At 40.0% G+C, this 16896-nt stretch overlaps 1 protein-coding gene across 3 annotated transcripts in view; it reads left to right on the top strand.

The window, feature by feature from the left end:
- The window catches only part of ipo11 (importin 11), a 118207-nt gene that overhangs the window by 15737 nt on the left and 85574 nt on the right, over positions 1-16896 (top strand). For all 3 annotated transcript variants that reach the window (XM_054772928.1, XM_054772930.1, XM_054772929.1), the window contains 9 exons: positions 2858-2990; positions 3932-3990; positions 6573-6621; positions 7867-7937; positions 8043-8235; positions 8763-8915; positions 9299-9342; positions 11736-11826; positions 15807-15854. In XM_054772928.1, coding sequence (XP_054628903.1) covers positions 2858-2990; positions 3932-3990; positions 6573-6621; positions 7867-7937; positions 8043-8235; positions 8763-8915; positions 9299-9342; positions 11736-11826; positions 15807-15854 — 841 coding nt within the window. The remainder of the gene's footprint in view (positions 1-2857; positions 2991-3931; positions 3991-6572; positions 6622-7866; positions 7938-8042; positions 8236-8762; positions 8916-9298; positions 9343-11735; positions 11827-15806; positions 15855-16896) is intronic.

A 16896-nucleotide genomic window follows, 5' to 3' on the forward strand; every position in this document is an offset into this window, starting at 1 on the left:
TCATTAACAAAGTATGAGAGAATGGAAGTTCTCAGTTCTCAGGTTTTGGGCAGGTGCGATACTACAGTGTGCAAGTCTGATGCCGATCAGAGGTTCAGGTTGTTTTTGCGTATGCTCAGATACTTGAAAAATGAAGGTGAACATTGGCTCCTGCATCTTTAATCTGTCTGTATACGGCCCTCAATGCGAAAAAGTGGGCATAATTAACTCATTGACTGCCAGCCATGTTCAGAGAGGAGAGCTCCATACTGCCAGAGTTTTTGGGCATTTTTGCTGAGCTTTCAAGACCCACAGAATATTGACTTTTAGGGCTACATAAATATTGAAAATATCTCAACTTTAGACTGTCTTCTTTTATCAGAAAAAATAAGTTTGTTTCTAGCCTTTTTGGGTCTTTAGATATTGGCGGTAGAACATAGCGTAGTTTCAGCAAAAACACCTGATTTTGACCAAAAAACAGAGAAAACGAGCTTTTTCTGCAGAGAAGCAAATTCATGCAGAGTGACGGTGGGGTCTGCTGGATGCGGGGATGAATCCCTGCTGCTGACCGATCCAGACGACAGCCACTTGTCAGAAGAATCAGGGTCAGATTCTGAGTCACCCGACTCAGAACTGCTTCCGGTGTCAGGCTCCGGTTTCATGCCACATGGCTCAGCAACGCTAACCACTAGCTTGTTGCTTCGGCTGCCATTGTCAACTGCATTTGTGTCTACGTCAGCTACATCACCCATGTCACCTCAATCTTTTGCGATCGCGTCACTACTAAAGGCAGATCCACTGCCAGACAAGCTCTGTGCCAGTGTTAGCTGCCTGTATTTTTTAGCCTCCGCTCGATTTCTGCATGTGTTTCGGTATTTTCCTCTCTCAACCCACAGTCCGTCTTCTTCATAGACAATCTGTCGCTGCCGGTGGGAGGAAAAGAGAACTGTTGCCCCATACTGGGACAGAAATACATTGCCTACAAGTCAGAAATTCCCACACAAGATGAATAAGACTTTGATCTGTAGCTACTGCGAAAAAAAGCAAAAGACGTCAATAGACGTCTTTGGCAGTGAAAGAGTTAAGAGATGACCCAGGATATGCTGGAGTCAGCCCTGACTATAAGCTTTGAACAAAATGTGACATTTAAGTTGCTTTTGAATAAAGAGAGCGTGTCTGCACCCCCAGACTGAATCAGTAAGAAGGCTCCACAAGAGAAGAGCCTGATAGCCAAAGGCTGTACCTCCCTTTCTACTTTTAAGCCACTAGTAAATGAACGCATGGGGAACACTGCAACAAAATTTTGTATTGGGATTCTCTCGTCCACCCTAGTTGAGGCTAAGCGGCATAGAAAACGGATGGATTGATAGATTCTATTGTCCACAGCAGCTAAGCTTCCCTTGTCATCTGTACCTTGATCTGTGCCAAAAACTCAAAAAACTGCACCCTTCACAACACAATTTTAGCATGCTGTTCATCCGCTTGTGTAGTGTAGGCGTAGTGGGGGGGTAGGGCTTAGTTTGGGGGAATCTACTCATAACTCTGTGCACTAACGGTTTCACAGTCTGTTAGAGCAGTCCGTCAAGTGAACAGGAGAATTTATAACTAGAGCAACAACTTTTAAAGCCAATGACCAGTGTCCAAGCCTACTTTTGTCACTCACAAACCAACAGTCAATGACTTAGGTCAGGTCAGAGCACAGCCCCGCAGAGCTCTTTAATGTTGTTTTCTGGTGAAGTAACCAGTTGCATACGTTACCAAAACAGGTGCTTTTTGGCACCATTTCTGTTGATTGGTTGCGTGATACCTTTAAATTAATTTTATGTGACAATGACAAAGGGGATTATGTTACACTACACCAAACCGACCAGTGTTACAAGGTGTGGCTTAAAAAAATCGTTTCCGGCCACTAGTGCCGGTAGTGCTGGCTTATTTTTTTCCAAAATGGCCATTGATTTTGACCCAAAATGTGCACAGCAGCAGTCTTTTGGAATCAAGTGCTCTTACTTTGGGTGTAGCACATAGATGAACATATGGATAGCCTTTGCATGCTTGTAGTTAGGCATAAAATGACATAAGGCAGTCCATGATATGCTTCTTGCTGCAATGTTTCACTGACCTCAACAAGAAGAACAAAAAGGACATTAGACCTAAAAGCGAGATGACTGGTAACAAATAGTCGACGGAAGGAATTTGTTGTTTTTGCATCTTTTACAAAGCCTAATATTTTGACAACTGCTTTGCTAGTGCAAATTAGAGATTACCGTTCAAGATAGTTAAATTCCTTTATGGGAATGAATGGCGTGCCTGAAGCGCCCATATTTACACTGTAACTCTAAGTGTAGTTTCTCTCTGTATACCTGTTGGAATGCATGAGTGAGTGTTATTTGTATAAAAACTCCCTATCAAAGCATAATCCAAATATCATTATTGGGCCACAGTTGTCAGAGCTACTGGGCCACACGATGTACTGCATAGTTAAAAGGACCAGCAGTGCTTTTGTTTGCCTTTGATCATCTTATTTTGTTCTACTGGAGTATGCCTTCCTTGGAGAAAATGTAATTGGTTTGGGGCCCAAATAATGTTATGGGAGCAAGGGAAATAACAAGTTCATTTAGACTTAAATGAGGCCTGTGACTCAGAGGTCCTTATTAGCTCCCCACTTGTGTGTTTTTCTTCTGTATCTTGTGTATTACGAGGAGTCCATTCGTTTATGAGAAGCTTTTTGGTAGGTCTGCTCGTCTGATACTCTGTTGTGAATGTTATTTGACAACGTTAGATTCATTGCATGCACTCACCCGCGTGTTGTCAAAAGCAGCCACTGATCCAGACTAATTTGATCAGCGTGTGATTGACTGTGTTGTGTGTGTATTGGCAGCTGGCGTCAGGCATTTACAGCTTTGCCTGCTCCCTGTGGAGCCACCACACGGACTGCTTCCTCCAGCAGATCTGTGCCCGAGATGAGACGGCAGCGCTGGCCTCGCTGGAGAGAACGCTGCTCTCTCTCAAAGGTAACTGGCACACACCTGCAGCACAACACAGTCCAAGTGGTTTTTGACACCTCTCCTGTCAGGCAGTTTCATGCAAGGTAGTGCCATAATTTATTATTGTTACCTTTTGTATCTGAAATGGCATTCGGTTGTATAATTTGTTCCAAGTGCATTGTTCTACCTGACCGAATTGTTAGATGGAGAAACAAAAGGAAAATAATATACCTAAACCTTTTAATTTCTAGACCCTTCGCATTAACACACAAAATGTTTCTCCAGACTTAAAAGCAAATTACCATAATTTCCGGTGTATAAGTCGCACCTAGTAAATTTAGAGAGGAAAAACATTTGTACATATATAAGCCGCAGTGGCCGCGTCGTAAAATGGCATATTGTGGAGCACATGAGTCCATGAGGACCATGTAGCTCTTTATTTGACAGGAGCCAATCTTGAGCTATGAAAAAACTCAGGACGAGCTTGTCAACCCATTGGAAATCGCAGGAGGTCATTACTCAATATAAGTCTGACTCTGTGTCATCTTACAAAGAACGCTAAAACTCATCAGACAGCAACTTAATACTCAAAAGGTAGCTAAGAGAGATACAATACATTTACCAATACAAGTTTAAAATAAACAACAACAATTTTAACTTAGCCTTATAATGCATTTCATCCCAGCAAAGCATTTCATTGAAAGCTGAACATCTCATGACTCACTCCTTGGAGCTAACAAGTGACGTGGGGAACGCAGAGTGTGGATAGGATTGCAAGGTTTATAGTGTGCCTTTTGATGTAAACATTACAAAGTGGACATCGGTGGCTTATAGAGACGTGCGGCCCATATAAGTAAAAAAAAAAACAAAAAAAAAAACAAACACAAAAATTCTATTAAAATTTGGTGGGTGCGACTTTTCAGGTCCGGAATTTATGGTATTATGTTTTTTTTACCCCTTCTCCTCAGTACTACGTAAGTTGACAGTCCATGGATTCCAAGAGCCACAACAGAACATGGAAGTGATGGTGAGTCTTGCAGGAATTAGTCACATTTTGCTTATATCGTGCTTATTATTTCAAAATGACATTTCAGCATTTTTTCCCATACTTTATTGTCGGTTAAAGTCTGTGTTCAAAAACTGTGGATGACTGGTGATTTTAAGTGCCCGGAGCCATTTCCTGTGTTCAAAGAGTCAAGAGTTTTGTTTGAGCTTGTCTCTAGCTGTCACTGCAAACACAGTCCAAGTCCCTGAAGTTGGTCAATTTGCTTTCCCCAAGTCTTTCTCTCCTTTTGCTCTCACGGCTCACAGTTAATTAAATATATTGTGCAAATATTTCATCCCTTTGAACTTGAGCGCATGTTCAGTCCGCTTTACAGAGTAACTTCAATGAGCAGTGAGCTGACAGTATGATGTCGTCTAAGTGGCCCATAAAATGATTTATCCAAAGAATGTTGTCATGTATTATAGATGGACATTTTTATAGCTAAACATGCAATTGTATGTTCTAATTAGAGTATTGCTTTGTATGTCTTGTAGCTTCAAATAGACTTGGGATACAGTGCAGATAGAAGCAGCCATTAAAGGTCATAGCGTCATTTAGAGTTGGGCCGGCGCCCTCTGTTTACATCAACCTTGTTTTCCCGTCACTCCATCACACTATTTCTGTTTCATATTTCAATCTGTTCATTTTGGTTCCCTCTTGCAGCCTCAGTCCGTCATCTTGGAGAGGTCAAAGTTAGTTTTTTATCGTGAATAATCGTTCACTCTGTTCTAGCACTAATGAGTCAAGTTCTAGCTACCAGGCTCAAGGTCCTGCAGCGGCTGTAAAGCTAACATTAAAATGTCAATTGCCTGGAGCTGCTTATTCCAGCCCAGCGAGCGAACATAATGGCTTTAGAGTTAATATTTCATGTTCAGATCGGATGTTGGCATCGCAGACTAGTTCCTGTTTTAGCTGACAGTACTATTTTTCGATATCCTGATCTTCTATCAACATCATAAAACCTGAATCATGCAAGTGTAAAAATTAGTTAACCATTGTTAATATAAAGACATAAACTCAAAACAGTCAGCCTTAAAGGAAAACTGCACTGTTTTGGAATTTTGCCCACACACGTCTTTCTTTTTTCTGTGCATTATAATATAATTAATAATATAATTATAACCCCTCCAAAAACCTTCTACGTTTTATGGTTTTATATCCATGCTGTGAACATGTAGTAACAGGTACATTCATGATAACATGTAATACTTAGAGTACTTTGCCTTATTTTGGTCATTTTAAGCATTACTGGAACTTCCTTCCTGGGTGCATTGATTTCACATAGTAAATGAACGCTACACCTAGCGTTGACTTTTCCAAACTTAAAAACAAAAACACAGCGGCAGCGGCAGCAGCTCCCATATGTTGCATTACCTTTCGGTGGTGGCCTGAGGCATCCTGAGAGAGGCGCTGTGAATGAGTGTGTGGTGAAGCTAGCCGGCTAGTAGCTAGCAGGTGTGGTGTGGTGTGGTGAGGTGTCACTACGCCAGAAAATAAGTTCTTTGGTGGTAGCACCTACAATAACAATGTCGCTGTAGCTTGGTTAATATGCAGGTCACATTATGTAAATGGAATTTATACATTTTCATAACAAGTGGGCATGTGTATGGTGAAGCTGGAGGATGTGAATGTGAGTCACATTTTTAGATCATTTTATCTAGTGTTGGATACTACGTGCAAGATAAAATGCTTTTGTGAATATGCTTGAATAGTGTTCCTCCTCTGCAAATCACACAGCCACAAATTAGACTCCAATAAATGAAATCTCTCTTGGAAGAGGATGTTCTTTTTAATTGATGACAAGTTTTTGAATGTTGCTTTTATTGCATTGTCTCTCAACTTACGTAATGCAGTACTTGTGATAAAGCACTGCTCAAGCCATTCTCTGCTTTTGACATATTGATTTTATGCCCATTTTGTAGTTTATTAAAAAAAATCTTAGTCTCAGACTGTCATTAATTTACTTTTCTTATCCTTGCGGATTCTTCCCAAGTGTTTTGTCTGTGTCAGTATTGACTTTTTATTTTTTTTATTATTATTTTTTTTTATATCATCCTGATGAAAAATTGATATATTTTGTCATCACTCATCCCCCATGTGCAACATCTGTTCATTTTTGTAGTATATTTCATTCCCTTCTCCTAACTTAATAAAATGACTGTCGTGGACGTTGCGCTCTATCATCTCCTACTTTCTTTGTTACTCTTTTCCTTCCCCTTCACTGTTTTTGGGGACTCAATAAAAGGTTGCCAGTCCTGTGGCTGCTAGATAGGTGATTAATGACGCCACTGTTGACTTCATGGCTCACCACTAATGCAGATCTAAAAGGACTGCATCTCCATCTATCATCTAATTTGCCATGTTTAGTCACGGCTCCACCAGGCCTCTGGAAAATTGATTCGCTTTCATACTGTGTGGGGCTGGCACTGTTATTTATCCTCCTGAGTGGAGAAGCAGGTGTACAAATGCACGTGTGTGCAAAGAAAACTTTGCTAAAATAGTGAGTGCTTGAAGTGCCCAAATGCTAGCAATTCAATGTTGTCTCTCCTCTTTTCGCTTTTTAGGGTTTCCTGAATGCGGTGTTTGAAAGGCTAAAGCAGTTCTTGGAATGCTGTGAGTACTTTGCTTCTCTAATATACTTCTTCTCCCATCCAGTTACTTCAAGACGTATCATTTTCATCATCATCATTTCTTAAAGGATGGAGTACAATCTCTCTCTCTGAACTTCCTGAACTCCTGTTTTCATGGCAGTGACGCCTTCAACATGGTACAAGGAGACAAATAGCTCATCTTCCCTTAATTTAACTCATATTTTTCTCCTTTAAACTGCAAACTAGTGACTGAATCAACAGTGCCTCTACTGGCAACCAAGTAGTGCACTTCACGCAGCGCAACATCACTGTGTGGAACTGATTCAGGGTTCCTACGACAGCATGGAAAGATATTTGTTTCTAAGACTGTTATTACTGTTCTGTTTTCTAAAAGATAAAATTTTGAATAACTGTAAAAAAATTTAAAAAGAAGAAGTGGATGCACCTGCAGTTGGCTGGCGACCAGTCCAGGTTTAATCCTGCCTCCCGGCCAAAGTCAGCTGCGATAGGCTCCAAGATACCCCCGCGTCCATAGTAAGGACAAGTGGCATAGAAAATGGATGGATGGATGCATCAGTTTTTCTAAGGCGCTGGCAAGGGCAACTAAGATGTGGGTGACGTATCCCAGAAAACAGTTGGGAAGATTGAGAAGTTGAATGGCCAGCCCTCTGCTCTTGTCCTCTTCCAACTCTTTAAATCAGCTACATTACCTAGCTGTAATCCCCTGGAAATTGTATGTTTCCCACCTCAGTACTGTAACCCATTTTGATAAAGAAGGTGAGAAGCTGTTGAATCCAAGCAATAACTCCTGACAAAACCGGAAGCTAGTGTCCATGTGGTGTCTTTGTGAACAGTAGTCTTCAATGAAGAGAAAAGTACCCTTAAATGTTCATTTATCCCTTTCATTTGTCATTTATATGCATTTATAGTTCAAATTTATATGCAAGACCCATATCCAATGCTAACGAGTTATTATGTCTTATTATTGCTTATCATGTCTACTTTATCAGGTAATAGGTGTAAATAGGGGTGTTATTTCATCGCTACCGGGCTCTAATAATTTTAAACTGTTTTTAGAAGGTCATAAACAGGATATTAATATTAATATTGAATCTTACGTTCCGGAAATTCACTTACCCCAGTCGGGTGTGGAGCCAATCAACTGCTGTTAACGAGGGACGACGATACACACACTAAATACGTAGTATCTATAGAGTAAAGATTGGTGCTGTTGTTGAAAAGCACTGTCTGTGTTTGTGTGTTTCAGGTCGACAAATTGGTCGAGAGAGCACTTGTCGAGAAAAGCTGGAGAAGACGATTATACTATACACTAAAGTTGTGAGTGGAGTTGCACCTCAATGCAGTGTTATTAAAAATGACACACTAGTTCAGCTAATGAAAAATGTCCTCCCCCCGCGTGTTCTCCATTTCTCTGTCTGTTAGTTGTTAGATTTCCTGGAGTACCATCCCTGCGCGTTTATACCTCTGATCCAGCGCTCGCTGGAATTCGCTGTGAGCTACGTGTTCACGCCAGCCGGGGAAGGCGTCACCTTCGAGCGCTTCATTGTCCAGTGCATGAACCTCATCAAGATGATTGTGAAGAATGACGCCTACAAACCTGCCAAGAACATTGAGGGTAGGCTATGCCTTTTCATCAGTTCCTCACTTCAGCTAATCTGTGTTGAAATACTCACGTATAGTCCTACCCTCGTACTCGTTTAATCCTTTGCTAAGGCTCTAGAATGCACCTTTACGTTTAACGAACTCAGACTGAGTTTAGCCCGACAGTTTTGCTTTTGTATTCACACCTCCAGACACGGCATTATTGCGAAGAGCAAGGTTATGTTGCTAAGGGGAATGTCGAGCCTCGACTGAACAGTTCAGACATTGGCAGCCGCCTGACTTATTTATTTGACCCACCCTGTCAGTCATATAGATAGACAGGAAGCCTCTTGTGCATCTGCGAGCACAACAAAGCGCTGCAGCAATAATGAAAGAGAAATAGGGCATGACTTTGTCCACCATCGACTGACTGAACATATCTGCATATGCATGTTTTTTCTGCATTGTTGCAAAACATGTAATTGTTAAAACTCATGGAACAGGAACAAAAGCTGCTGGATTTAACTTGTTTTTAACAGATTCCTTGTCTTGTCATCATAGACAGCAAACCTGAAAGTCTTGAGGCTCACAAGATCAAGACTGCTTTCTTCACACACCCCACGCTTACAGAGATAGGACGCCGGCTCGTCTCGCATTATTTCCTCCTCACAGAAGAGGAGCTGGCAATGTGGGAAGAGGATCCCGAGAGTTTTGGTAAATTCACAGATTGAATCCAGACTTCTCAGAGCTCCACTTGAGATTGACAGACTCAACAAGCCCTTTCAGAGCTGCAAGGGTTAACCAGTTCTACTACTGACTTTTTCTGCAGACTGCTCCATATTTTGTTATTGAATTTTTTTTGTAATGCGACAAAAACTAGACAGGACATAATTATAGCCGCAATCTCATTTGCTGCTTTTATAGTATCTACATTAGGTCGCATGGGCAGTTAAGAGACCCGTGGTGTTGTGGATGTTTCATCTTAAACTCGAATGAAGGACTGGAATCTCTTAGCAAAGTAGAAACTTTACAGATTAGGGGAAATTCTACATGTCATCAACCACCATTTGACTCCCACCTTCCTCTCTCCTTTCTAGCTGTTGAGGAGACCGGAGGTGATTCTTGGAAATACAGTTTGCGGGTAAGTAAAGTAAATCTTGCCAACTTGCAGAAGCAGTAGCAATCAATATTAACTAAAAGCCACCATCTTTCTTACGGCTCATGTAGTTTCTTGTACTGGACTCTAATTTATCATCCGTGTCTCGACATTATTAACCCCACTCCCTGATCGTATTAACTCTCTGGAAAGGTTTTCCTGTTGCAAAATAGCGCATACTCCCACTCCTAGCATAGTTAAATGCAACCTTTCCCTGTGTTATGTTATTGTAGCAGCGGCGCTACCCTGTGGAAAAGCTGGCTTTGCAGAATATTAAAAAAAAGTTGAGTCAAAGAAAAGTTCTTTTTTGTACGTCTTGTAAAGTTTTAAACAACAGATAAAACAAAAAAAAATATTAATGTCAGTGCATATTTTCCGCTTTAAAACAGTAAAGTCTAAGTGAACCCATGCATTAAATCTCAGTGGAACTAGTGGGACACTAATTGCCGCAGGAATTGGTTTGCTTTTTTAGATTCATATATTTATTCTAGGGATGCTCCAATCAGGGTTTTATGCTGCAGATTCCAATACGATCATCCATGAGTGAGATCGGCTGATACTGATCACATGGATTAACTGTACATTTTTTAATGTATTTATGATGAGTACTATTGGCCCTGGCAAATAGGTAATTATTACAAAATAAACATTGGGGCGGATATTTTTTTTTAGTTTTTTGCCTTTTATTTTTGTTTTACAGAAATGAGCTCCGAACTAACCGCATTGCTTGTTTGTTTCAAAACCAAAATGTCGCTGTGGTAAAAAGTCACATTTGGAGTCCAAAAACGTAAAGCTGGGCGGATAACTAGCTGCTGCCAGTGATGGCTTGGCAAAGCGTGCAAACAAAGATGCAAGAAAAGTGGAACAGCAATAGGTTTGATAAAGAAGTGATCAAACATGCTGGCAACGATAGGCGTAGCGTGTCAAGCTGTCAAACTGAAGCCATTGAGGTTTAACAGACTAGTCTTGATTTTCGCGGCAATACGGGTCAAAGTGCGTCCCTTGTCGGCTCTATATGGGTGTTTTCAACCCTGCGTGACAGCACACACGCAGGGCTTGCCGCCGCACGCTGATCGGTTTGTGTGATCGGCTTTGAAAAGCATATATCGGCTTATGTCGATCGTGTGTGTTTTATGGAAATTGGCTGATACTAATAGGTGGCTGATCGATTGGAGCATCCCTAATTTTTTCTTTTTTTTTTTTTTTTAGCACAGCTGCATCATACAAATCTGACTAAGCAACAGGAATTTAAAACTAGTTTATATACAGTCATGGAAAAAATGATTAGACCACCCTTGTTTGTTCAGTTTATTGATCCATTGTAATGCCTGGTACAACTAAAGGTACGTTTGTTTGGACAAATATAGCGATGATAACAAATATAGCTCATGAGGGTTGAATTTAAGAGCTGATATCTAGCAACGTCCATGGTTTTCTTGATGATAACCATAATCACTTAAGTTCTTACATGAATAGCTATAGCGTACTGCCAAAAATGTAACTCTTATGAGCTATTTTTGTTGTCATTGTTATATTTGTCCAAACAAAAGGTGCCTTCAGTTGTATCAGGCATTAAAATGAACAAGAAACTGAAGAAGCAACGGTGGTCTAATCATTTTTTCCATGACTGTAGCTCACTTTGGTTGCTTTCTGCACCATTTCTCCATTGAGATCCAATCTACCTACCTACCTACCTACCTACCTACCACTTGAACGCCCTCTGAAGAGATCCAGTTCTGCTTCTTATTGTCTATGGCATCACTGTAACATTCATTTCATACACTGACCTTTGTTGCAGCATGCTATGATGAGGGGAATCGCTCAGGGTGCATCACGGATGACATGTCACTGCCCGACTAGTTCTTCCGTGGCCATGAATTGCGGTGGCTGATTATAAATGACCTTTACCTGTCAGTATCGTCACCTGTCTTTTGTCAGTGAATTTGCTTTTTAGCGGAGTCACCTGCCCTCTGATCTTTAGGCTACCAGGCGGTTTAAGGTTGACAAAAATAGGCACTTCACGCATGGTTCACTTCATATTAACAACATATTTCTTGGATTGTTGCACCTAAAACTGATAAGGCACTGGCTATGCACTGGAATCCTGTTATATTTGACTTTTTGTGACTTTGAGTTTTTTTTAAATGGAAAGACTGGTGTATTGCTTTTATTATTAATATTTTAAACTTAAAGTACACATGATCCCCACCCTCACATTAAGTTTTGTGCCCTACCTTCACCACTTATGCCCAACAGAACCTCAGGAGATGAGACTATATGAGCGGAGAGAACTTGGAAAAACACATTACCGTGGCTTGGCAGCTGCATTGTGATATTTTTCTAATGACCTGTTTTCTCTCTGTGTGCTTTTTCTTTAGCCATGTACAGAAGTATTGTTCTTGGATATCTTCCATAACTACAGCCAGACCCTGACACCGGTGCTCCTGGATATGGTGCAGAAACTCCAGGGTTCGTTAACAACCCCTTCAAGTCTAATTGCTTGTTTAAACTACTTACCATGTTTCCTTTTTGCAACATTTGGGCACTGCTTTTTTTTAAATGAAGAAACACTTGTTGCCTTTTTCTGTCTTCTATGGAAAACCAAGGTTCAATCTCCTAGTTTAATTTATAGTGGAAATATTTTTATAGATATAGCATACAGAACCTGTTTACGACCTTCTAAATAGGCTTTTTAGCATTATTGGAGCCCTCAACACATGAAATAACACCCCTATAGGCATTTTTACACTCATATTACCCAATATAGTAGACACAATAATAGAAAATATGACCTCTAAATAAGATATATATTATAGACTTGCATGCTATTCTTGACAACGTGCTTCCTTCCTGTCTCATCTGTATAATGTTACTGACACTGAGTGATCAGTGTAGAATACTGTTTGCGGTTAAGGAGCGACTTACGACGCACTTCAATCACTTCATTAACGAGTAGTGAACACATATGCAGTGAACATTCTCACAGGAGCTGTTGTCGGCAGTATTTGCTCCTCCACACTGCTAACCAAAGACGCTGCTGCTAACCATCGGCTAAACACAACTGTCAACTCTAGCTAGCTGACGTCACACACGTCACTCCCAAGGCCCCGCTCCTTAAAGGCGCACACAAGTCACAGATATTATACTACATATCACGTCTTCGTCTTCTGAATGCCTTATTTGTATTTTCGTTCATTTAGCCCTTTTTATGCTTTGAAATGCTTAATTTAGGCAATTTGCTAAAAATTTATAATAGGCAGCATTCAACCACGAAACAGCGATCAATTATTAATTAATGACTGAAAAAACCTGATAGAGTAAGGGCGTGATGTTCGAACCATAATGACGACTGTATGTTTTTTTTTGTTTTTTTTTTACAGATGTCTTTACTTCAATAATAATACGTTATACAGCAATTGGTTAAATATATACTTTAAAGTACAAGATGACAACAACAGAGCAGCAGACGGAGAGACAGTCGAGCTTGAGGCCCGGCTGCATTTCATATGCACATGCCACATAAAACAAAACAAAGCACCCATAGGCCACTGGTTCTTGTAGAGAAATATGAGCATGTCATCATGATTGGAGCCAACCTAGCAAATAAAAATACGGTTGAAGCAATGCAGAAGTACTCATTTGCTGTTTCCACTTTGCTTCGCTAGCCTTCATGTGTTCAATTTCCATCAGTAGTGAAGAGATGGAATAATCTCTCTTTGAATGTTCTGACCTCCTGCTTCCACACCACCGTCACACCGAGCAGATTAATGCTCCTTGGAAGAGTTTTCAGGCTGCCAACAAGTTCAGACTGGAGTGACAGCGCTTCTGCTGATTGCAGCCAAGTGATGCACTCTATTTTGCCCCAGTTACTGTAATTTTCGGTGTATAAGACGCACTGGTGTTTAAGCCGCCCTCACTAAAGTTAGAGAGAAAAACAGATTTGTACATATATAAACCGCAACGGACTATAAGATGGACATGTCCACGTTGAAGTGGCATATTGTGGTGTGCACATGTCCGTGAGGACCAGGTAGCGCTTTATTTGACAGGAGCCAATCATGAGCTATGAAAAAACTCCAGATGAGCTTGTGAACCCATTGAAAAATCGTCATTACTCAATATAACAGTCTGACTCACGGTGCTGCATTGATGTCACCCTCCCTCTGGGCTCATCTGGTTCCCCCTGGACAGAGTCAGCATTGTAACATCCCAGCAGCAATAACCAGTGAAATGCTTTGCTGGGGCGAAATGCATTATGGGATGAAGTTAAAATGCCTTGTTTTTATTTTTTTATTTTAAACTACTCATATCGGTATTTGCCTTGTATATTACTTACCTAGCTTTTGAGTGTTAAGTTGCTGTGTGATGATGTTGCCATACTTTGGAAGATGACACCATGAGTAGGGCTGTTATATTGAGTAATGACCTCCTGCGATTTCCAATGGGTTGACAAACTCGTTGTGAGTTCACTCATAGCTCGTGATTGGCTTTTGCCAAAGACAGAGCTGCCGTTTCCTCACTGGCTCGCGAGCGTCAGTATTTGAACGATTAGTAGCAGTTCTGAAGTAAAGGAGATGTCAGGAGATATACAGTACTTGTAGATACTTTATTCATCTCCAAGAGACAACATAGCCACCAATTAGCCGCACCACTGTATAAGCCACAGGGTTCACAGAAAAACAATTTTTACACCGGAAATTACGGTTACCAAAATAATTCCCAATTAATTGACTAATTGTTGCCCATTCCTAATTAGCCTCCTGCCTTGTGATTGGATATTGAATAGATGCACATGTATGCCTCAGTTTGCCTGTGATATGAACTGGAACTTAGAACAGTTTTTTTCCCTATTCATGAAATGTAGTCTTCCTGTCAACCTTTACATATTTTATGAAGCAGAAAAGCATGTAGGTTCTTTCATGTTGCCTTTAGCTGTCACGGTATACGTAACATGGAATCTATAGCTTTGTCAGCACCCTCGACTCCCCCGTGACATCGTACCATTAAAACCACTCCACTCTCCAGTGGCATTCACACATATACACAAATGCCTCTGCCCTTCTCCTGCTTGTGTTGCTGTTGTTGGCTTTCTTTTTTTGTTCCTTAATTAACAGCGTCATTGCACTACCACTTGTTTTGAAAGGTTCGCTTCCGGCCTTACCTCCCAACGCTGCTTTCACTTTCAAGTGACACGAGTGGAAATGCGTTCCACCGGAGCAAGAGTGGCAGCAGATTAGATCATTCTATGGTTGAAAGGAGTCAGATATTGATTTGAGGGCTCAGTGCACAACGAGGACTAATAGAAGTAGAAAGCAGACTGGTGAAAAAGGCGACGGAACATCGAAAAAAATCACAACTTGTGTGTAACGTGTCCATTGAATCTTCCGGCTGTCTTTTCTGAAGTTTATATCTTTACTACTGGTGTCTCCCTTTGCTTTGCTTTTCAATGGAAAGAAACATGTTTTTTTTAACATATTATTGTGTTAAGTACCCTTCAACTACATCACCGCTATCAAACTCAAGGTCTGGGGGCCAGATTTGGCCCGCCATATCGTTTTATGTAGCTCACGAAATCCTGGAAATAATAACACAAAATATGCTTTTTTTAATTTTATTTTATTATCTTTACTATTTAAAAATGTTTTTTATATTTACATTTTATAGTGATTAATTTTATTAATTTTTTAAAAACATTTTAAGATATATTTATATTATATTAAGTAAAAAAAAAATTACAATCATTCTTGCTGACTGTATTTGTTCTGTCAATTTTGACGGCACTTTCTTTTTTTTGTAGTAAAACCCCATTTTAAATGAATTATACAATAGTTCTGCACTCCAATTTCTGCTTGGCACCTTGACTTCTGATTTCAATGTAAATTTGTTTGTAAAATAATACAAAATAAAAATGATAATAATCAAATGTGTAATAATATCACAAGGTGATGATGCATTTATATGGTTTCCGAATTACAGGCGGCCCTCTGAGGGTAACCATAAATGTGATGTGGCACACGGTGAAAAGGAGTTTGACACTCCTGCCCAAGACTTAGTGTAATGATATAAATATATATCATTTTTGGTGAACATAAGCAGATTTTGCATATTTTTTAAATTAACCAAAAATATATAAAATACATATTTTTTAAATGCCAAAATATAAAAATGATATTGTTACTAATAGGTAGAATAAAAACAAACACTCGATCACATAAATATCCCAAACTTTTCCAGACTTTATTTGTAATCAGATGCTTCTTTGAGTGCAATTACTGTGTTTACACCTGAGCAAATGAATGGTAGCGAAGGGGATAATACATTTGCATAATGATGTTTGCATTATCTGAATGCAGATCATCTATGAGTAGAACGTTTCCTCAGGAGTGAAACACTTGATGTGTGTGTGTGTGTGTGTGTGTGTGTGTGTGTGTGTGTGTGTTTTGTTGCAGGCCCAACCAATGTGGAAGATCCCGTTCAGCTGCTCATGAAGGACGCAGGTAAGCTGAACCTCTTTTCTTTACGTCTTCACAGTGGTTATACTTGTGTGGAAGGTCACAGCATCAGGCTCTTGTGATTGCCTCCTGAATAAGGATGGGTACTGAAACACTCTGCCGTAATGACACCAGCACCAGTGTCATCACGTAAACGGTAGTAACCAGACCGAAAAACTAAGTAGGTATTGGTGCCTCATTTCTGTGCTAAATTAATCGCTCCTATTAACTCATTCAATGCCAAATACGTACAGTATTTTTACGTTTTTATAAGCCTGAACGCCTACGGCTTTTACATTTTTTTATGTGCAAGGCAAAAAGAGGCGATGGCGCAACTGCACACTAATAGATGTCACTGTCACTGCAGTTTTAAACCATAAAAATGGCCACAAGGTGGCAGAAGCGCATTTAGTAAGATCTCGGCATGCACAGTATTAACACACTAGATAGCAAGGAGGAAGTGGAGGAGCATGGAGGAATGTAGCGTGTACAAGTTTATGCGTTGTAGGGACATTTTAACGCATGCACACACAGTTCAGTTCCAAATGTGAAAATTGTAAATAGTTCATTGTGTTATATTTATAAATAAATTGTTCTTTTTATGTAAAACAACCCATTTTTGTGTTGTGTTTCTGGTGGTAGAGTGTTTCAGATATTTGAGCTGTCACAAAAGCAAAACGTGTGGAAAAGTGAAAGTTATGCTCGAAATGTATCTTTTCACAAAAAGCTGTTTTTCCTCCCTTTTCTTGTTGGGAGCTGATATTTTCCTGAAACTTACCTATGTTCTACTGCTGATTACTAAAGCACGGAAAAAGGTAGAAACAATTTTTTTTTTCTGATGAAAGGACGAGAGTCTAATCTTCTTTTTGGCAGGTTCCATGTTCATATAGCCATAGAACACAATATTCTGTGTGCCTTGAAAAATCAGTCAGAATCGTCTAAAATGGCCAGTACTAAAGGGGTTGTCTTTTGAAAAATGGCTGGAATTGAATGAGTTAATAGTTACTATGAATTTGATTTGAATTTGGTGACACTGAACTGAGACAAA

The sequence above is a fragment of the Dunckerocampus dactyliophorus genome, chromosome 4 (genome assembly GCF_027744805.1).
Source record: "Dunckerocampus dactyliophorus isolate RoL2022-P2 chromosome 4, RoL_Ddac_1.1, whole genome shotgun sequence".
Lineage (NCBI taxonomy): Eukaryota > Metazoa > Chordata > Actinopteri > Syngnathiformes > Syngnathidae > Dunckerocampus > Dunckerocampus dactyliophorus.